At 35.8% G+C, this 22,492-nt stretch overlaps 1 protein-coding gene across 4 annotated transcripts in view; it reads right to left on the bottom strand.

Moving 5' to 3' along the window:
- TMEM68 (transmembrane protein 68) overlaps positions 1-22,492 on the bottom strand; it is a 49,404-nt gene that overhangs the window by 16,932 nt on the left and 9,980 nt on the right. For 2 of the 4 annotated variants that reach the window (XM_064588319.1, XM_064588320.1), the window contains exons 4-6: positions 5,723-5,890; positions 2,800-2,993; positions 399-569 (exon numbers count right to left, since the gene is read on the bottom strand). In XM_064588319.1, the coding sequence (XP_064444389.1) occupies positions 399-569; positions 2,800-2,993; positions 5,723-5,890 (533 nt within the window). Of the gene's footprint in view, positions 1-398; positions 570-2,799; positions 2,994-5,722; positions 5,891-16,839; positions 16,995-22,492 lie in introns of all 4 variants that reach the window. The other 2 variants (XM_064588321.1, XM_045896543.3) reach the window with 2 other exon arrangements.

Here is a 22,492-nt window from a genome sequence, read left to right as displayed (position 1 = left end):
TTAAAAAAAAAATGTTATCTTCTTTTACATCAGTTGTTTTCCAACTTGAGTAAATGGGCTAATATTTTTCCAACTTATTTAGATATGAAGTTCCCTAAAAATTCTCAGCAATTTCACAGAATAAGAGTGACTTAAATTATATTAAAAAGCCTGTAACTTTCAGATAAACCTTAAACATTTTTTACCAATATTGTGTGAACTTGCATTGACAATCTAGGTTTTTTCACTTTAATTTGTTACTATGTCACAATTTAAATGTAGTTATTCCTCCAACAGTCTTAAATTTTTACCCAAAGTTTATGATGATTTTGTGAGGACTATGAAGGGGTTTTCCAGATGGGATACTTGTACCATTTATGACTATCTCTATATATGGTTGAAAGAGCCCCCTCATGTACCTGGAAGGTCCCTCTAATCTCAAGGTCAGCAGACTCACTGTGAAATGCAGTCAGGGATGGCAACAGCCCCGGTTGCCTGTGGTCCTGAACTGTATGCTCTGCTCTGCTTCTGCCTTGCTGTATGACCCGATCCCTCCATCCCTTCATCTCTCTGTGCCTGAGTTTCCTCATCTGTAACATTGGAATAATTATATATGTCACCTACTTACTGTACAAGTACTGACATAAAGCCTTTAAAAGCACTACAAGAGGTTGGGGTGGTACAATAGTTATCAAATGTACAATGCTATCCTGTAAATCAACAATGTTAAGGATTTCTGGCTTTAAACTTACAAAAGGATGTTTATAAAATGTTCTCAAGTTTCATACAAAAACCTTAAATTATCTAGATTATCTTAATTAATTATCTAGAAACTCTAGCAAAGATTGAAAAAAAATTGTTCCTTTCTCTCTATAATTTCTTTCTTTCCGGCCTTCTTCCAGGCAATGTTCCTTAAATCTGTGAAGTTAAGGATGAGAAATTAGAATCTCATGATCAATTTATATAATTCCAAATCTATTTTTGTCATTTTTACCTTTAAACTTCATAAGAAATAATCCTTTCAAAATATAAACCTGAAAATTAAATTATCTTGATTAGGGTTTTAGCTTTTATCATTGCTTTAATAGACATTACTTTCATTACCCTTAATTTTTGTACAATGGTGCATATATCGTTTTGTACTTTATATTATTCATATATTCTAGAATTTTGTTTTATACATCAGTGCTTAAGACTTTTTGGGAAATAAAATGTGCTATGAATTAATTTTCTGTATCACTAATACTACTAACAAAAAGTTAAATTCCAAATGTCCCTTTCTAGTAGCGCTTAATACTGTGTTAAAAAAATCAATTCGGGACACCCGGGTGGCTCAGTCGGTTAAGCGTCTGCCTTCAGCTCAGGTCATGATCCCAGGGTCCTGGGATCGAGTCCCGCATCGGGCTCCCTGCTCCGCGGGGAGCCTGCTTCTCCCTCTGCCTCTGCCTCTCTCTCTCTCTCTCTATCTCTCATGAATAAATAAAAAAATAAAATCTTTAAAAAAAAATCAATTCAATTCAATTCAAATAGCCTACTAAGGGCTAGTCATTGTACTAAGTGCTAGTCATTGTACTAAGGACTCAGAATATAAAAAGATGATCTTGTCCTTTGGGAGCTTATAATCTACTGTAGGACAAGAATGTTTAAATTTTTATGTTGTCTATTATTAAACACTTGGGCAAGTACATTAACTCTTATTCTGGGATCACATTACTAAAGCACTACAGCAATAACTTCTAGTAGTTACGTGTACATGTGTACAGGAGAGAATAAAGCTCAATGCATTTTATTTTAACTCCGCAGTTAAAAAAAAGAAAATTTCCGTTTTTCTCCAAATACTGGTCTTGGGTTAGAATGAGTCATCCATAAACTCTTTCTTTTTAATCGTTTTTGCAAGATGAACAGGTAAGCTAAGGGTGCATACTGGTCTCTATGTAGCAGCAATGGGTACACAAAAAAACTGAGACATGAAAGTACTGGCAACAGTCTCTAACTAATTGGCCTGGAAAAAGAACACCATCCTGTCAAAGGTCCTACCATTTCTTTTTCTGACAGACAATCTACAACGAAAACAGAAAACAAAGAAGAAACATTCCATAAGTAATAAGTAAGTGTTTCATAGGATAAAGTACAATATGGAGACCAAAAAGTTGAGAATTACTTTCCAAAGCAAAAGAAAAGGACAAAATGGCTTTCATATTCTCCAGTCTGCTAAGTAGAATAATTACTGTGGATCCCTGAGGAACATTAATTTTATTGACTAATTCTTTTATAAAATCTTTTTAAAAGATCTAAATTACACTAATATCTATTTCTCATCTTTATTCATACTATCAGATAGTTGATCACATTTGCTGATAAAAAATAATAGGAGTTATGTATTATTCAAGTCCTATTATTATACAAATTGGTCACAGATAAAAAAATTGCAATGAAACCAACCAACAACCATCACTGAAATATGCCAACTCAATCATACCAAAGGCTTAAAATACATAGAACTGAAATGATTATACTTTTGAAAAAGATGTAACTGAAGGAATACAAAAAATTTTACAAATCTAGTTAAAAGAAGCTGGATTTTGAAGTAAAATAAAACTTGGATGGATATTTGCCAAATTTCCAGATTGAGTTTTTTAAGATGGCATTCCAAGCTCAAGGAATATTTCTCTATCATTATCCTTACAAAGAGTTATGTACACTAATTTTTAAGTAGCGCAATGAAAATATCTAAATTCTTATATATTCTGGCCCACTACGTAAGCATTTATTTTAAATTCAACCTAGCTTTACTTTAATAATTAGTTTTATACAACTCACCACTTTTGCATCAATTGCAACCTGAGCGAAGCCTTTACGATTACCCCAAATGATGTTGTAGGTTTCATCACTAATTAGGGCTTCTCGAACTCCACCTGGTGAAATAGCTAACAAGTGACCACTCCTCAGAATTTCAACACATTTTTCTCTTGGTCCATGTAGAGCACAAAATACATCAAGTAATAAACTAAACCCTGTAAGAAACATTAGCATGAAGATATATCTTAAGTACTTCTTGTCCAGTTCTTCAAGACAAAAATCTTTACAACCTACATAAATATCTATACTTAAATCAGTAAATTCCTTTTCTTACTTTTTTTTTGAAATCAACAAGAACTCTTAAGTCTTACATAAAATTAACATTGCTGGTAAAGTAATAGCTATGTCTTATTGATCACCTCCTATTGATCATCTCCTCAGCAATCACCTACTACTTGGTTTACAGTACATATTCAAACTCTGAATTAAAACTCACAAAATCCTTGGAAAACAGGGATTCTGATCCCCATTTTTCAGACAAAGAAAGTTGGCTCAGAGGGTAAGTATCTTGCTCAAAGTCACACACCTAGCCGATGGCAGGGCAGAGATTCCAGTCCAGGTATGTTTAGTCCAAAGCTCCTTCCACTGCATCTCAGGGCCAAACACTGTCTACAGTATTTATTAGAGCAATCAGAAATGATATCCCATCAGCAATCACAAATCTAATCTTCCTTCAACCCTATAAGAAAAAGAATCACTCAAGAGAATGTAAATCTGACTATACTTAGCCCTACCAAAACTGGCAAGCCATAACCAAATCTGCTGAAATTAGAAGTTAGATGATGTTAATCCCACAATTAAATTTTTTAAGTCGGGCGCCTGGGTGGCTCAGTTGGTTACGCGACTGCCTTCGGCTCAGGTCATGATCCTGGAGTCCCTGGATTGAGTCCCACATCGGGCTCCCTGCTCGGCAGGGAGTCTGCTTTGCCCTCTGACCCTATCCCCTCTCATGTGTTCTCTCTCAATCTCTCTCTCTCAAATAAATAAATAAAATCTTTTAAAAAAAAAATTTTTTTTAAGTCAATAATAATAGCAAAATCATTAAGAGTTTTTAATAAAGTGATGGTTTAATTCAGTAACAGCCAATTCCAAGTCTTAATATTATACAGTTTTTCAAAGCACAACTATTTATGGATCAAAGAAATAATCCTATCAGTAATTAACTATTTTAACCAAATCCTAAACTAGAACTTTGGAGGACTGATGTTATTGTAATACATTATTTTTGAGAATGGGAAATATGAGTAGTGAAAACTTCTCACAGGTTTAAGGATCTGAAGCAAGATTATAAATATTATTAAGATTGAAATAATGTTCACCCCATATTATATTAAAAGCTCATTGACTTAACGGGATGCATTTTCATAATAGGTTTCATAAATTACAAGATCAGAAAGGGGAAATCTTTTTAAAAGCCAAGTGCTAAATAAAAATATTCACATTATATTATGTATAAAAAGAAAAAAAATGGAAGCAACCCAATATTCTATAAGAGAAAACTAGTTAAGTAAATATTTTAGTCATACATTAAAACTATTCTTTATAAAGCATGTAAAATGTTAATGCTAACATTACATTTTTTTTAAAAAGAACACAAAAGAGTTTGCATAACATACAAAAATATGCAAATTAAAATGAAGTATAATAAATAAAAACGATAACTGGTTATGTTAGGGTGGTAAGATTATAATGATGTTTTCCTTTTCTCTAGTTTTCAAATTTATTATAAAGTGATCATATTGCTTTCTAAGGAAAAACCTCTTCTAACTAATTTAGCTTATACAGACACAAGGATACCCAAAACATTAACCTTGTCTATGAAAGCCACTGAGTAGACTGTTATTTAATTCATTGCTTGGTGTTTGTCTCTCTGGTTGATGGGTGGCTTTGGCTTTTATTATTCTAGGGGACATACTATAAGCTTTGTTGGCTTATTTCTGGTCATTCAATGACAAAAGAAAATAGGATTTATTACCAATGAGTTTATTTTAGAATGGCTTTTTAAAAACTCTGTTTAAAACTATTTGGTTGGGGTGCCTGGGTGGCTCAGTCGTTAAGCGTCTGCCTTTGGCTCAGGTCATGATCCCAGGGTCCTGGGATCGAGCCCCGCATCGGGCTCTCTGCTCTGCCGGGAGCCTGCTTCTCCCTCTCCCACTCCCCCTGCTTGCGTTCTCTCTCTCTCTGTGTCTCTCTCTGTCAAATAAATAAATAAAATCTTTAAAAAAATAAATAAATAAAATAAAATAAAACTATTTGGTTAATTAATCTTTTTAAAAAGGTATAAAGCCTTTACGAACAGATTAAGAATATAGTCCTTAATTTTAAGAGTTATAAGTCTAGACGGCAAGTCAAGTATGATGAAGACATATAGACTCTTTAGGATAGGATTTCTGAAGCAATATTATTATATGAAGACAAAATATATCCTGGTTGATTTTTTTAAATAATTCTGATTTGCTATAATACTGATAGTAATCAAACTTTAATTACTATGAAGTTAAACTCCAAAAATCATATCTCATTGAAAAATTCATCATATGAAAAATCAACTACCTTCTATACCAAAATATAAATTAATTACGTGGCAAAAGTTACAATTTATTTTTTTAAAGTGGAAGTTCAGCATTTAACTTAGAAAAATAATGACTAAATACCTGTTTATAAAGAAAAAATTAGATAACATTTTTGACCATAATATTTTTATATTTAGATATACTACCTAAATAGCGTAATTAGATATTCCCAAATTAGAGCTAAGTGCATTACCCTAAAAAGGCAAAAAGATTTTCCAAATGATACTACAGACCTCAAAGATACAGACTTTAACATAATTTGATCATGTTAATTAAACATTTTTATATCACTATCTACAGTCAAAGTTTACCTGGGATTTTAAAGACAAAGTGATCAGCTACTACACGGCAAGTTCTGCCTTTATGGATAAAAATTTTAGCCATGAAGTAGTAAAAATCTATAGGAATAGCTCCATGATAAAAAATTATAAGTGCTGGTCCTTCTTCTGGTATTTTTTCCATCCCATGAACTTCATAACCTGTTAGAAAGACAAAATACAGATGCTTAAAATATATTTATTAGTTTATTTACACTAAAGGATGTTTACTAAGTCAGAAACTCAGTCTTTTCTTATAGAAGTGCATGAGCCTTCCTTTTTCTCCTTCCTTTCTTGCACAAATCAGTCCTACAGCCATTAGGTGGGCCAGAGCGAAGTCTGGGGTGGAGGGGTGGCCTGGAGTGCATGCTGGAGCCAAGGCAGGGTGAGGAGGGCATCCACATGAGGTGGCCCAGAGTCAAAGTCCAAGCAGAGTTGTGAGTGCACCCCCACAGGAGGAGAGCCTAGAACACGGTGCTGGGGCCTGAGTGGGAAAGGGAGGGGACCCACAGGTGGGATCAAGCATGAGGGTTAGAGGATAGTATGCAGACACTTCAGTGGCCTAGTATGGGGTATCAGCCCGAGTGGGGTAAGATGGTGTCTGTGAGTGGCAAAGGACGGTGGCAGTGATAAGAGGTTGGTTACATACAGGGGGGTTGGTCAAATGAGTCTACACATTAAGGATAACGTGAGCCTGGTTTTTCACTGTTGGAGAAAGTAGCTACAAAAACAGAAAAGGAGAAAACTAGAATAAACTCAAGCCATAAGAGAACCTCACCCCTACCCTAAAAGTAAGAAAAAGCAGTATGTCAGAAAGCTGAGGTTGCTCTCTCAAATAGATGAATCGACAGCTGCAATGGGAGACAAGCTCCTCTAATGAGAGACAAACCAAGGATGGGAAGAAGACGTAGGTGCCCTAAAAGTAGACAAATAGAAAATAACTGAAATGTTAACAAATTAAAGGCCAAGTGCAGGTGACCATTGAGTGTAGAATCACCGGGAATCCCAGATACAAACAAGACTTCACACTCACCAACATTCCTCCACAGGACTCAGTGGTTGCTTATAAGAAAAAGCGGGGGCACGGCAAGGAAGAGACCCAAGAGAGCCCCTGCAAATGGTATAGAGAACAAAACCCCACTTGCTTCTCAGAAGCTTCCCTTGGAAAAGCAAAACCTGACACTGGGAGAGGTGCAGGAAACTCTCCCATCCCTTCTAAGAAAAGGGCATATACAAAAAGCATCTGATGCTGGAAAGGACAGAACTCACTCCCCCTCTCCCCTCACCCTTGCCTCACCCTACCACTCCACTCTCAGGCAGAAGTCCACCACTGCTGGGAAAGGGTAGAAGCCAAAGGATGAGGTAGAGAGTAGGCCCACGTTCTAAAATGACATCAAGCAGAGATCTGCTACCACTCGGAGGAAGAGCAAGAGACTTGCTGCCAACCCCAAACTCCCACATACACAAGGCCGAGTTTGCCTGCCACAGGGAAGAGGCAAAGGGACATTGAGAAAGCCTCACACCTGAGCCTCAGGCAGACAGGACCTCTGTACAATTCTGGCTAAACCAAGAAAATTGAAGAGCGGCCCCTGTCATCCCCAACCCACCGCAAGCTTCACATGGAGTTTTAAGCAAAGGCAAAGAGAGACCCCCTCTGTGGCACAAGTATACTGGACTGAGGATGGAGAAGGAAGATGGAGAAAAACCCTCTGGCACTCCAGGCCCTATATTAATGCACAAGGTAGCAGCAGGATTTTGTAGTCTGTGCTGAACTGAAGGTACGTAGAGCTAGGATAAAACCCTAACCTAGTTTAATTACAGAGTAGGCTGAATTAAAGTCCACCCGACGCTAATGGCCTGACAGCAAAAGGTCAATTTTCAGTTATAAGTATTTACCTCATTCTCTACTGGTTCTTTTACAAGTAATGCCCAGAATTCAATAAAAAGAAATTGTGAGACATACAAAACATCAAGAAATAAATCCATTGTCAAGAGATTGTCTAATCAAAAGAACCAGACCCAAATGTTTAAATTATCAGATAATAACTTTAAAATAACCATGGTTAATATGTTAAAGGACTTAGCAGAAAAGTGAACACATACATAATCAGATTAGAAATTTCAGCAGATGGGGCGCCTGGGTGGTGAGGTAGGTTGAGCATCCTACTCTTGGTTTTGGCTCAGGTCGTGATCTCAGGGTCGTGAAATCAAGCCCCATGTCAGGCTCTGCACTCAGAGTGGAGTCTCCTTAAGACTCTCTCGTTCTCCCTCTGCCCCTCCCCACTGCACACACACTCTCTCTAAAATAAATAAATCTTTAAAAAAAGAAAAGAAAGAAATTTCAGCAGATAGAAGGAAATTATAAAAACAATGAGTCTAATGGAAAGCCAAATACTTGAATGAGATCTAAAGATTAGTAACATATCCATGTTAATTTCCTGATTTTAATGGTTTTGTTGATGTTAAATATGAGAACATCCTTATTTGTAGGAAATATACACTAAAAGTGTATATTTAAAGAGAGGATAATGTAGGTACTTATAGTCAAATGATTTAGGAAAATAAGTTCTTTGTATAATACTTGGAATATTAATTTTTAAAAAGTCTATGAATAAAAGCAATAGACTTATTGCCTTCTATGAAAAAACCATGTAAGATCTTAGAATCATAGAATCTATAAAATATAAAGAACCTTTGGGTTCCAACCTAATAGACAATATTAAAACTTAAGACTATCTCTGATTGTTAATCAAGGCTATTCAAGGAGTCACACATCTGTGAAACATCAAGCATACTTTATTGAATCGACTAGTTTCTATAACATAATCTGGACCCTTCTGTGTAAGCTTGATACAGAGTAGTTTCACAAGAGTATGAGATTCTACTTGTTACCAGCAGGTTATAAAAGGGGGAAATGAACAGATAAAGGGGACTAGTGAAGAGGGCCAGGGCAGGAGACATCAATTAAGTTATGGCTTCCCTGAGATAACACAATCTAGAGTAAAATTTAACAGTTAGTCATAAAATAATTCATTGAGGGCCTGCTTTGGCATACTAAATAATTCATTGATAAAAATAAAACTCTTAAGAAACTCTTGACCCAATGCAAAATAAAACATCATTTAAACTGTTATATACAAATGGGTAACTTACTAATGTTGCAAACTTTTGTTTCATTCACAAACATATAAATTATATTTTAGAAATTCCCCCCATTTTATTCATCAAAAACAAAAATGATTTATAAAATCTAACTACTACATGCAGGGGAAAAAACTGTGATGAGAAATTTGAACTAGATGTCAAGAAAACATCTCTCCTGTACTACAAGTGAAATTAAAGACTCGTGCCACCCCTTATCTCTCCTTCCTGCCACATTGTTAACCCTATTCCAAGTCACTATAAGGGGAACAAGAGTTTCAGTAAGACAAGCAAATGACAAGATGAAAGGTTGGTGGAGATGGGGAGGGGGGCGACCTCTGGAGGCTTCCTTCTAACATGACCCAGTTTACATTGGCTTCCTGTCCATACTTTTTTTCTCCTCTGCCAGCTAAAGAGATTAACCTGCCTACTGCCCTTTACACTGCTATACCAACACATTTTTTAAGGCAATCCTGTGCTATTGGTGTTTGTGGGGAATATAAAAGATTTAAGTAAACTCCACCAATGCTTCAGAGGAAAATGCCCTGCATATTTTATCACAAGAGTTGGAACTTATACTCTGGGTAGCAGATGAAATGTGAGCATGGCTCTAGTCATAAGATCTGTTTTTCCTTCCCATCTCACTGCTGTCAGGTGCCACGTGGACCTCAGGCTCAGCCGGTCCCAGCAAAAAGAAAAAAGCCTACTGAACAGCCCATGAGTCAATGAAGAAATCAAAAGAGAATAAACAATACCTTGAGACAAATGAAAATGGAAATATACCATAACAAAACCTGTGGGATATAGCAAAAGTGGTTCTAAGAGGGAAGTTCACAGTGATAAACGCCTATCTCAAGAAAATAAGAAAAATCTCAAATAAACAACCGAACTACACCTCAAGAAACTATAAAAAGGACAAAGTTATAGAAGGAAGGAAATAGAGCGAGAAGGGAAATAAGTGAAATAAACACTAAAAAGACAATACAAAAGATCAATGAAACCAAGACATGGGGTGCCTCAGTGGCTCAGTTGGTTAATAAACCTTTGCCTTCAACTCAGATCATATCCCAGAGTTCTGGGATTGAGCCCCACATCTGGCTCCCTGCTCAGCAGGGAGTCTGCTTCTCCCTCTGCCCCTCCCCCTGCTCATGCTCTCTCTCTCTCTCTCTCTCACTCTCTAGTTCCCTTTCAAATAAATAAATAAAAATCTAAAAAAAAAAAAAATCAAGAGATGGCTCTTTGAAAAGATAAATGAAACTGACAAACCTTTGGCTAGACTCATAAGAAAAAGAGAGTACTCAAAAAATTAAATCAGAACTCAAAGAGGGGACCTTACAACGATACCACAGAAATACACAGGATAAGAGACTAGTATGAATAATATACGCCAAGAAACTGGACAACCTACAAGAAATGGATAAATGCAACCTTCAAAGACTGAATCATGAAGAAACAGAAAATCTGAACACACGAATTACTAGTAAGGAGATTGAATTAGTAATCAAAAACCTCCCAACAAACAAAAGTCCAAGACTAGATAGGCTGCACCAGTGAATTCTACCAAACACTCAAAGAGGAATTAATACCAAATCTTCTCAAACTCTTCCAAAAAAGAGGAGAGAACTCTTCCAAACTCATCTTACAAGGCCAGCACTACCCTGACACCAAAACCAGACAAGGACATCACAAGAAAAGAAAATTACAGGCTAATATCCTTGATGAACATAGATGTAAAAATCCTTAACAAAATATTAGCAAACCAAATTCAGCAATGCATTAAAAAAAACCATATACCATGATCAAGTGGAATTTATTATAAGGATGTAAAAATGGTTCAACATTTGCAAATCAATCAATGTGATAGACCACATTAACAAAATGAAGAATAAAAATTATATGATCATCTCAATAGATGCAGAAAAAGCATTTGACAGAGTTCAATATCCACTTATGATAAAAACTCTCAACAAAGTGAGTAGAGAGGCAACATACCTCAACATAATAAAGGCCATATATAACAAGCCCACAGTAACATCATACTGAATGGTGAAAAACTGAAAGCTTTTCCTCTAAGATCAGAAATAAGACAAGGATACCCACTCTTATCACCTTTATTCAACATAGTACTGGAAGTCCTAGCCAGAGCAATTAGGCAAGAAAAAGAAATAAAAGGCATCCAAATTGGAAAGGAAGGAGTAAAACTGTCAGTATTTACAGATGACATGATATTCTATACAGAAAACCCTAGACACTCCATCAAAAGACTGTTATAATAAACAAATTCAGTAAAGTTGCAGGACACAAAATCAATATACAGAAATCTGTTGTGTTTCTGTACACTAATAACAAACTATCAAAAAGAGAGATTAAGAAAACAATCTCATTTAAGATTGCATAAAAAAGAATAAAATATCTAGAATGAATTTAACCAAAAAGGTAAAAGACCTATACACTGAAAACTATTAAGATATTAATGAAAGAAACTGAAAAAGATACAAATAAATGAAATGATATTCCATGCTCATGGATTGGAAGAATTAATATTGTTAAAATGTCCATACCAGCCAAAGCAATCTACATATTCAATGCAATCCCTATCAAAATCTCAATGGCATTTTTCACAGAAATGGAACAAGCAATTCCAAACATTTATATGAAACCATAAAAGATCCCAAAGAGCCAAAGCAATCATGAGAAAGAACAAAGCTGCAGGCACCATCTCAAACTATATTATAAAGCTACAGTAATCAAAACAGTATGGTATTGAAATAAAACCAGACACACAGATCAACAGAACAGAATAGAGAGCCCAGAAATAAACCCATACAAATATGGTCAATTAATTTTTGACAAAAGAACCAAGAATAGGCAATGGGGAAAGAATAGTCTCTTCAATAAACAGTGTTGGGAAAACTGGATGGTCACATTTAAAAGAATAAAACTACATTACTATCTTCCTCATTCACAAAAATTAACTCAAAATGGATTAAAGATTTGAACGTTAAGACCTGAAACCACAGAACTCCTAGAAGACATAGGCAGTAAGCTCCCTGACATCAGATTTGGCAATGATTTTTTAAATCTGATTCCAAAATCAAAGGCAACAAAAACAAAAATATACAAATGGGACTGTATCAAACTAAAAGCTTCTGTACAGCAAAGGAAACCATCAATAAAATGAAAAGGCAACCAGTTATTTGCAAATGATATATCTGATAAACAGTTAATGTGCAAAACACAAAGAACTCCTATAACTTCTCCCCCAACTCAAAAATAGCAAAAAAACAAACAATCCATTTTAAAAATGGACAGAGAATCTAAATAGACATTTTTCCAAAGATATACAGATGGCCAACCAGTATGTAAAAGATGTTCAACATCACTAATCATCAGGGAAACGCAAATCAAAACCACAATGAGCTATCACCTCATATCTGCTATAATAGTTATTATCAAAAAGTCAAGAAATAACTGTTGGCAAGGATATGGAGAAAAGGGGACCCCCATGCACTGTTGGTGCGAATGTAAATTAGTGCAATCACTATGGAAAACAGTATGGAGGATCCTCAGAAAGTTAAAAATAGAACTATCACACCATCCAGCAATTCCACTTCTGGGTATTTATCCAAAGCAAACAAAAACACTAATTCAAAAAGAGATCTGCATCCCCATATTCACTTTAAAGCATTATTTCCAATAGCCAAGATATAAAAACAACCTAAGTGTCCATGAATGGATGAACGGATAAAGATACAGCATATATACATACAATGGAATACTATCCACCTATTAAAAAAAAAAAGAACAGTATCTTACATCATCTGTGACATGGATGGACCTTGAGGGCATTATACTAAGTAAAATAAGTCAGAAAGAGAAAGATAAATACTGTATGATCTCACTTATATATGGACTTTAAAAAACAAGCAAACAAACAAAAAAATGAGCTCACAGATACAGAGAAGAGATTGGAGGTCACCAGAGGCAGGAGATAGGGGGTGGGCAAAATGGGGTCAAAAAATATAAACTTTAGTTATAAAATAAATAAGTCATGGTGATATAATGTACAGCATGGTGACTACAGTAATACTGTATTATACATTTGAAAGTTGTTCAGAGAATAAAACTTAAAAGTCCTCATCACAAGAAAACAAAATTTTTGTCACTATGTATGATGATGTATTTTAACTACTCATTGTGGTGATCATTTCACATATATACAAATGTGAAATCACTATGTTGTACACCTGAAATATGTTAATTATATCTCAATTTTTAAAAAGGAATAAAATTATGAAGTGATACAGAAATTGTTCTTGCTATTACTATTTTTTCATGTCATAAAAGAAACACCAACTTTGGTTTATACTCCAATTCATTCAATTAAATAAAAATGTAGACATCTTTCTCCAAAAAAAACCCAAAACAAGGGAAAAAAAACACGCATTTAGAGGCCAATGGCAGAATTAGGCTCAAAGTAAAAGGAAGCCAAGAAGGAAGAATATCTCAAGTGACTAGAGCAGAAAAGGAAAGGAAGCTCCTAAAGCCATACTGCCCCACACAGAGCAGCTGTCCCAAGGAGCCCGCCGTTCATGTGTAAGAGACAAAAGGAAAGTCCAGAATATGAAAATCTGAAACTATCTGTTTCTTTCCTTAAGTTTAACCCCATTTGATTTGCTAAGAAACAAACTTGAATAATGAAGACTTCAGTGTAAATTTCAGAGCAGGAAATTCATTTCTGAAGTAGTCTATAATGTCTTCACCCAACAGATGAAAGTTAAGTGTGGTAACTGTGATTCTAATATTAAAATAAAGTACTTGGTAATATCTCAAATGGACTTAAAATAATGTTTTTAAAAATTGAATTTAATGATTTTTTGAGATTATGTATACTTTTAACTTTTCTTTCTAATTACCTAGTTCTAATTCAAGTAATTGGATTTACTTTTGGCTCTATAGAACAATCACTGAGGTGGTCTTGAGTTACCAAAAGAATCAATTGTCTCATCAGATAAATTTTTTGAGAAATAAGAAATACTTCTTTGAAGGATACTACACAGAATATTTCTGAGGTTCCTTCTTGCCTTCCAGAATATTAAAAAAAAAATTAAATAATTGTACTTATATAATACCAAATCATCAGCTGAAAGCAGAAACATTCAGTTAATTCAATTATTGACAAAAACTATGGTTTACCACAGTGGCAATAAACATGAAGTCCAAATATTAAATGGTGTCACTCTTAAAGCAAAGATGTGATATACCATTTACTGCTCAGAAAGCATCAGATCACACTCCAGTCCAACATTTTCAAGGTCTTTTAGAGCCCAACTGCCTATCAAGTGTTATTAGTCAAATTCTTTCATGAATTATATGGACAAAAGGTGGCTCCCTAAAAATACTTTCCCATCTTTGTGCTTCCATTCACGTGACTGCCTCTAAATGGAATGCTTCCTGTCCAATGTTCCCCTGTCTAGCAGAAGTAGAAACATTAGGGGCACCTGGGTGGCCCAGTTGATTGAGCGGCGGACTCTTGGTTTCGGCTTGGGTCATGATTTTAGGGTCATAGAATAGAGCCCGGTGCTGGGCTCCACACTCAGCATGGAGTCTGCTTGGGCTTCTCTCCCTCTACTCCTCCCCCCTGCTCTCTCTCTCTCTCTCAAATAAGTAAATCTTAAAAAAAAAAAAAAAAAGTAGAAACTTAAGGGCACTTTAGTCCTTCTTCCCTCAAGACTCCATATTTACCTGGTCACCAAGTCTTTACATTTTACCTCCAAAACCTCTTAAATCTATCACTCCCTCTTCCCAATGTTAGTTTCAAAGTGCAGTCCTATCATCTCCTGCCTATAGTATACCAAATACTTAGGGGATTTCATGAACAATACAAGCTCAGGTAAAGTAATCACAATGGCAATTAATTGTCACTGTCCATCCAACCACTGTCTGGGGGTGGGGGGTAGCAGATTTTGAGTAGTACGGACCCTGGGCCCAGGTCACACAGTGGTGGGGCCAAGGTGTAAACCCACATTTGTCTAACTCCAAAGTCTGTGCTCTCGCCCTATACTGTAACTTGTACTACAGATATGCCCATACTAAGCTACATCTGTGATTTGCAAATGCTGGTTGCAATCTATTAGTGAGTTATGAAATCATTTTAGTGAGTTATGAGCATTTTTCTTTTTAAATAAGAAAGTAGAATAGGGCGCCTGGGTGGCTCAGTTGGTTGAGCGACCGCCTTCGGCTCAGGTCATGATCCTGGAGTCCTGGAATCGAGTCCTGCATCGGGCTCCCTGCTCGGCAGGGAGTCTGCTTCTCCCTCTGACCCTCCCCCCTCTCATGTGCTCTCTCTCTCAAATAAATAAATAAAATCTTAAAAAAAAAAAAAGAAAGTAGAATAGAAAATAAAACATCACTGTAGAAAGTACATATACTTTTCATGAAATAGTATATATATATATGTGTGTGTGTGTGTGTGTGTATACTTGATAGCAAAATGCATTTCTTACTAAAAATAATAGTTAAAAATATCTTGAAAATGCTAGGGACTCTGAACATAGGTATGTTAAGTTGAACTTAATAATGATCAAGATACAGACAATGTATTTTGGTGCCATCCAAATTATTGGAGAGAGATGCTCGTGGGGTGCCCGGGTGGCTCAGTTCGTTAAGCGTTCAACTCTTGATTTCAGCTCAGCTCATGATCTCAGGGTCATGAGATGGAGCCCTGGGTCGGGCTCCGTGCTCAGCAGGGAGTCTGCTTGAGATTCTCTCCCTTTCTCTCTCCCACTGCCCCCCCTGCTTGCATGTGCTCTTGCTCTCTCTCTAAAATAAACAAATCTTAAAAAAAAAGATGCTCTACAATTATGATAGCTAACATTTATTAAACATTTAGTATGTAATAGAAATTATGCTAAATACTACTTTACATGAAATTTCACTGAATCCTTAGGAAAATGAGGTTCAAAAACATTATCTTGTTTGAGGACGAAGTTTACTTACATAGTTTTAAGTGGTCCCCCCAAGATATTTATCAATTACAAAATAAAAGATAGCAACTTTATGGTGGAGAAACCCAGAGACACCTCCTTAGCCACATAATCAAAGTTAGTATCACCAGTAATAAGACATATCAACATCATGAACCTCTGATATAATGCACTGAGAAGGACACATTATCATTTTTGTGGTATTCTTGTCAAATATGCATAAATATGCATAACTTCAGTCTCATTATGAAAAACATCAGATCTAAATTGAGAGTCTACAAAATAATTTAGCAGTCCTCTTCAAAACTGTGAAGGATATGAAAGACACACACAACAAAGCAAAACAAAACAAAACACCTAACTAAATAACCATCATAGATTGGAGGAGACATGACAACTAAATGTAGCATGGGACTCTGGTACAAGGACACTGGTGAGAAAACTGGTAAGAGTTGAGTAAGACCTGTAGCTTAGTTAATGGTATTGTACCATTATAAAGTCAATAACTGTAGAAATGGTTATGTAAGATGTTAACATTAGGGGAAGGTGGATGAAAAATATGCAGGAAAAAATATATTTTTGCAACTTCTCTGTAATTCTAAATGTTTTAGAAAAAATCATAATGGTTGCAAAAGGCAGGGAGAAGAAAGGAGAGGGGGAAGTGGGAAAAGGAGTTAGGTAACTTGTCAAGGCCAGCAGCCAGTAGTTGGGGAGAACCTGGTTTTAAGCTCAGGCAGTCCCTCACTCAATAAAAGACAAGAGAAGAGGTTAAAGGAAATGCTTTACCAACTGAAGTAGAGAGGAGATGTCTCTTAATACCTCAATTTAATTAATAGACTTCGCTACATACTGTTTAATTTATAGGACTCTTTTAGTGAATAAAATGTATTCATTTCTTTATGAAATAATAATAAAATATAAAGTAAAAGAAAGTTAAGTTTGTGCTATTATGGCCCATTTAAAAAAAACTCTAACTCGGGGCACCTGGGTGGCTCAGTCGTTAAGCGTCTGCCTTCGGCTCAGGTCATGATCCCGGGGTCCTGGGATCGAGTCCCACATCGGGCTCCCTGCTCCGCGGGAAGCCTGCTTCTCCCTCTCCCACTCCCTCTGCTGTGTTCCCTCTCTTGCTGTCTCTCTCTCTGTCAAATAAATAAAATTTTTAAAAATAAATAAATAAAACTCTAACTCATATAACAAATAATAAACCATAAACCAGCCTACTTAATCAAACCATCGTATTTTTCAAAAATTTTGTATTGCCAATGAATTTAACCAGTTATGACAGCATTAGGTAAGCATACATATTTTCAGACAATGAAGTAAATTTCCCTTGTAAAACAAACAAAATAAAACAAGATAAAACAAATAACTAAGGGCATCTGGGTGGCTCAGTCAGTTAGGTTCAGGTCATGATCTCAGTGTCCTGGGATCAAGCCCTACATCGGGCTCTCTGCTCAGTGTGGAGTCTGCTTCTCCTTCTCCCTCTGCCCCTCCCCCTGTTCATGCTCTCGCTCGCTCTCTCTCACTCAAATAAATAAATAAAATCTTTAAAAAAAAAAAAACAACTAAAAGCCCCAAAATGAAATATTCCTTACTTCCCTAAGGTGAAAGTTACAGTCCTCACCTTTACAGTTGTGCTAAAATATATAGCTTTTACTTTTCTCAAAAACATCTAGATATCTTACTGAGGACTCTTCCTGATCCTACTAATTTTCAGGGGAAATATTAAATATTAAAAGTCCAGCTTTTAAAAATATTCATATTTTCTAGGAATAATGTTTTTTTGAAAAATAAGTCAAAATTTTTAATAGTTTAAAAGCTAACTTGGGGGTAGGGATTTCATCAACCTACCGCCAAGCAAACTGCCTAGAAATGTAGGTATTTAAGAAACATCAAATTAATATTTTTTGATTTACTATAGGCATTATATTATGCAGCAAATAAGAATCAGGAATTTTTTGAAAAATGACAGAACATTAAATTATGTACAGTATGACATAAAATACAACTTCAAAACAGAAAACACTGGATAGATTCTTTTTTTTTTTTTTAAAGATTTTATTTATTTATTTGAGAGAGAATGAGAGAGAGCACATGAGAGGGGGGAGGGTCAGAGGGAGAAGCAGACTCCCTGCCGAGCAGGGAACCCGATGCGGGACTCGATCCAGGGACTTGATCCAGGGACTCCAGGATCATGACCTGAGCCGAAGGCAGTCGCTTAACCAACTAAGCCACCCAGGCGCCCCACACTGGATAGATTCTTATACAAAGATACTTATAGTGAACAAATTATAAGTGATGGTTCAACAGATAACTGACTAAATTCATTAAGATTTACAGAGTTCCATGTAGTCATTAGAAGTCACTAAGGCTTAGTGACATGAAAAATACTAGTTGGCAGCACATATAAAAAATTATAAACACACCACAATATTAACAAAATTCAAGTGCAATAGTAAATTTTAGGTGACCATCATTTTCCTTATGTTTTTTTGCCACTTTTTTTTACAATGAACATATTTATTAGTTAAAAAATTCCTTTGAAGATTCTTTTAAAAAGCATGAATTAAAACTGATTTGATACCAATACAAAATCCAAATATGCACACAAATGCCTTTTATATATGTCACTAAACAACAGGGCAAAGAAAATCACTTTTTCCAGTTTTATTGAGAAACAATTGGTATGTATCACTGTGTAAGCTGAAGGCAAACAGTATCATGGTTTGAATTACATATATTGTGAAATGATTATTACCACAGTAGGTTCAGCTAACATTCATCATCTCATATAGATAAGAATAAAGAAATAAATTTTTTCTCCTTGTGATAAGAACTCTTAGGATTTACTCTTAAAAACTTTACTATATATTGTACAGCACTGTTAGCTATAGTCACGTTGTACATTATATCCCTAGAACTTATTTATCTAATAACTGGAAATTTGTACCTTTGACCACCCTCCTCCAATCCCCCTTCTCCAACGTCTGCCTCTGATAACCGTAAGTCTGACCTCTTTTTCAATGAGTTTGGGTTTTTTCTTTTTTAGATGCCACATATAAGTGAAATGATACAGTATTTGTCTTTCTCTGACTTATCTCACTGAGCATAATGCCTTCAAGGTCCATCCATGTTGTTATAAATGGCAGGATTTCCTCGTTTTTTTAATGGCTGAATAAGGAAAAATCACTTTTAAAAGAGTATCACTTATCCTAATAAAATATAATGTCAAGTTACCATAAAAAAATTAAAACAGACTAAGAACTATATATTTTACTTCCTCTGAGCCATAAATGCGTATTTAAAAATATCTCAGAAAGCTCAATACTCCACTCTCCACAGAAAATCAACAAAGAAACAAGAGCTTTGAATGACACACTGGACCAGATGGACCTCATAGATATTTACAGAACATTCCACCCTAAAACAACAGAATACTCATTCTTCTCGAGCACACATGGAACTTTCTCCAGAATAGAACACATACTGGGTCACAAGTCAGGTCTCAACCAATACCAAAAGACTGAGATTATTCCCTCCATATTCTCAGACCATAATGCTCTAAAACTGGAATTCAATCACAAGAAAAAATTTGGCAGAAATTCAAACACTTGGAAGCTAAAGACCACTCTGCTCAAGAATGTTTGGGTCAACCAGGAAATCAAAGAACTTAAACAATTCATGGCAACCAATGAGAATGAAAACACATTGGTCCAAAACTTATAGGATACTGCAAAGGCAATCCTAAAGGGGAAATACATAGCCATCCAAGCCTCACTCAAAAAAACTGAAAAATCCTGAATTTACCAACTAACTCTACACCTTAAAGAACTAGAGAAAAAGCAACAAACGATGCCTAAGCCACGCATTAGAAGAGAAATGATTAAGATTAGAGCAGAGATCAATGAATTAGAAACCAGAAACACAGTAGATCAGATCAACGAAACTAGAAGCTGGTTCTTTGAAAGAATTAATAAGATTGATAAACCACTGGCCAGACTTATCCAAAAGAAAAGAGAAAGGACCCAAATTAATAAAATTATGAATGAAAGGGGAGAGATCATGACTAACAGCAAGGAAATAGAAACAATTATTAGAAATTATTATCAACAAATATATACCAATAAACTGAGCAATCTGGATGAAATGGAGGCCTTCCTGGAAACCTACAAACTGCCAAAACTGAAACAGGAAGAAACTGACAACCTGAATAGGCCAATAACGAGTAATGAGATTGAAGCAGTGATCAAAAACCTCCAAAAAAACAAGAGTCTGATGGATTCCCTGGGGAATTCTACCAAACTTTCAAAGAAGAAATAATACCTATTCTACTGAAGCTGTTTCAAAAAATAGAAACAGAAGGAAAGCTTCCAGACTCATTCTATGAGGCCAGCATTACCTTAATACCCAAACCAGGCAAAGACCCCATCAAAAAGGAGAATTTCAGACTGATATCCCTGATGAATATGGATTCCAAAATCCTCGACCAAATCCTAGCTAATAGGATCCAACAATAAATTAAAAGGATCATCACCACAACCAAGTGGGATTTATCCCCAGGATGCAAGGGTGGTTCAACATTCGCAAATCAATCAATGTGATAGAACACATTAATAAGAGGAGAGAGAAGAACCCATGGTCCTCTCAATTGATGCAGAAAAAGCATTTGACAAAATACAGCATCCTTTCCTGATTAAAACTCTTCAGAGTGTAGGGATAGAGGGAACATTCCTCAAGTTCATAAAATCCACCTATGAAAAACCCACAGTGAATATCATCCTCAATGGGGAAAAGCTGAGAGCCTTTCCCTTAAGATCAGGAACACGTCAAGGATGCCCACTCTCGCCACTATTGTTCAACATAGTACTAGAAGTCCTAGCAACAGCAATCAGACAACAAAAAGAAATAAAAGGTATTCAGATTGGCAAAGAAGAAGTCAAACTCTCTCTTTTCGCAGATAACATGATACTTTATGTGGAAAACCCAAAAGACTCCACCCCCAAATTACTAGAACTCATACAGCAATTCAGTAATGTGGCAGGATATAAAATCAATGCACACAAATCAGTTGCTTTCTTATACACTAACAATGCAACTGTAGAAAGGGAAATTAGAGAAACGATTCCATTTACTATAGCACCAAAAACCATAAGATACCTCGGAATCAACCCAACCAAAGAGGTAAAGGATCTATACTCTAGGAACTACAGAACACTCATGAAATAAATTGAAGAAGACACAAAAAGATGGAAAAACATTCCATGCTCATGGATTGGAAGAATAAACACTGTTAAAATGTCTGTGCTACCCAGAGCAATCTACACCTTCAATGCCATCCCGATCAAAATTCCAATGACATTTTTCAAAGTGCTGGAACAAACAGTCATAAATTTGTATGGAATCAGAAAAGACCCTGAATCGCCAAGGAAATGTTGAAAAAGAAAAACAAAGCTGGGGGCATCACGTTGCCCAATTTCAAGCTATATTACAAAGCAGTGATCACCAAGACAGGATGGTACTGGACAAAAACAGACATATAGACCAATGGAACAGAATAGAGAGCCCAGATATGGACCCTCAACTCTATGGTCAAATAATCTTCGACAAAGCAGGAAAAAATATGCAATGGAAAAAAGACAGTCTCTTCAATAAATGGTGCTGGGAAAATTGGACAGCCACATGCAGAAGAATGAAACTCAACCATTCTCTAACACCATACACAAAGATAAACTCAAAATGGATGAAAGACCTCAATGTGAGACAGAAATCCATCAAAATCCTAGAGGAGAACATAGGCAGTAACCTCTTTGACATCAGCCACAGCAACTTCTTTCAAGATACATCTCCAAAGGCTAGTGAAACAAAAGCAAAAATGAACTTTTGAGACTTCATCAAGATAAAAAGCTTTTGCACAGCAAAGGAAACAGTCAACAAAACTAAGAGGCAACCCACAGAATGGGAGAAGATATTTGCAAATGACACTACAGATAAAGGGCTGGTATTCAAGATCTATAAAGAACTTCTCAAACTCAACACCCAAAAAACAAATAATCAAGTCAAAAAATGGGCAGAAGATATGAACAGACACTTCTCCGAAGAAGACATACAAATAGCTAACAGACACATGAAAAAATGTTCATCATCATTAGCCATCAGGGAAATTCAAATCAAACCACATTGAGATACCACCGTACACCAGTTAAAATGGCAAAAATTGACAAGGCAAGAAACAACAAATGTTGGAGAGGTTGTGGAGAAAGGGGAACCCTCTTACACTGTTGGTGGGAATGCAAGTTGGTACAGCCACTCTGGAAAACAAAAAATTAAAAATAGAGCTACCCTATGACCCAGCAATTGCACTACTGGGTATTTACCCCAAAGACACAAATGTAGTGAAAAGAAGGGCCATATGCACCCCAATGTGCATAGCAGCAATGTTCACAATAGTCAAACTGTGAAAAGAGCCAAGATGCCCTTCAACAGATGAATGGATAAAGAAGATGTGGTCCATATATACAATGGAATATTACTCAGCTGTCAGAAAGAATGAATACCCAACTTTTACATCAAGATAGATGGGACTGGAGGAGATCATGCTAAGTGAAATAAATCAAGCAGAGAAAGTCCATTATCATAC

Source organism: Mirounga angustirostris, unplaced genomic scaffold (assembly GCF_029215605.1).
Source record: "Mirounga angustirostris isolate CCGP_5_RB_7025 unplaced genomic scaffold, mMirAng1.0.hap1 SCAF_4, whole genome shotgun sequence".
Classification (NCBI taxonomy): domain Eukaryota; kingdom Metazoa; phylum Chordata; class Mammalia; order Carnivora; family Phocidae; genus Mirounga; species Mirounga angustirostris.
The sequence above is the reverse complement of the archived record's forward strand: the minus strand, read 5'-3'. Positions and strand labels throughout refer to the sequence as shown.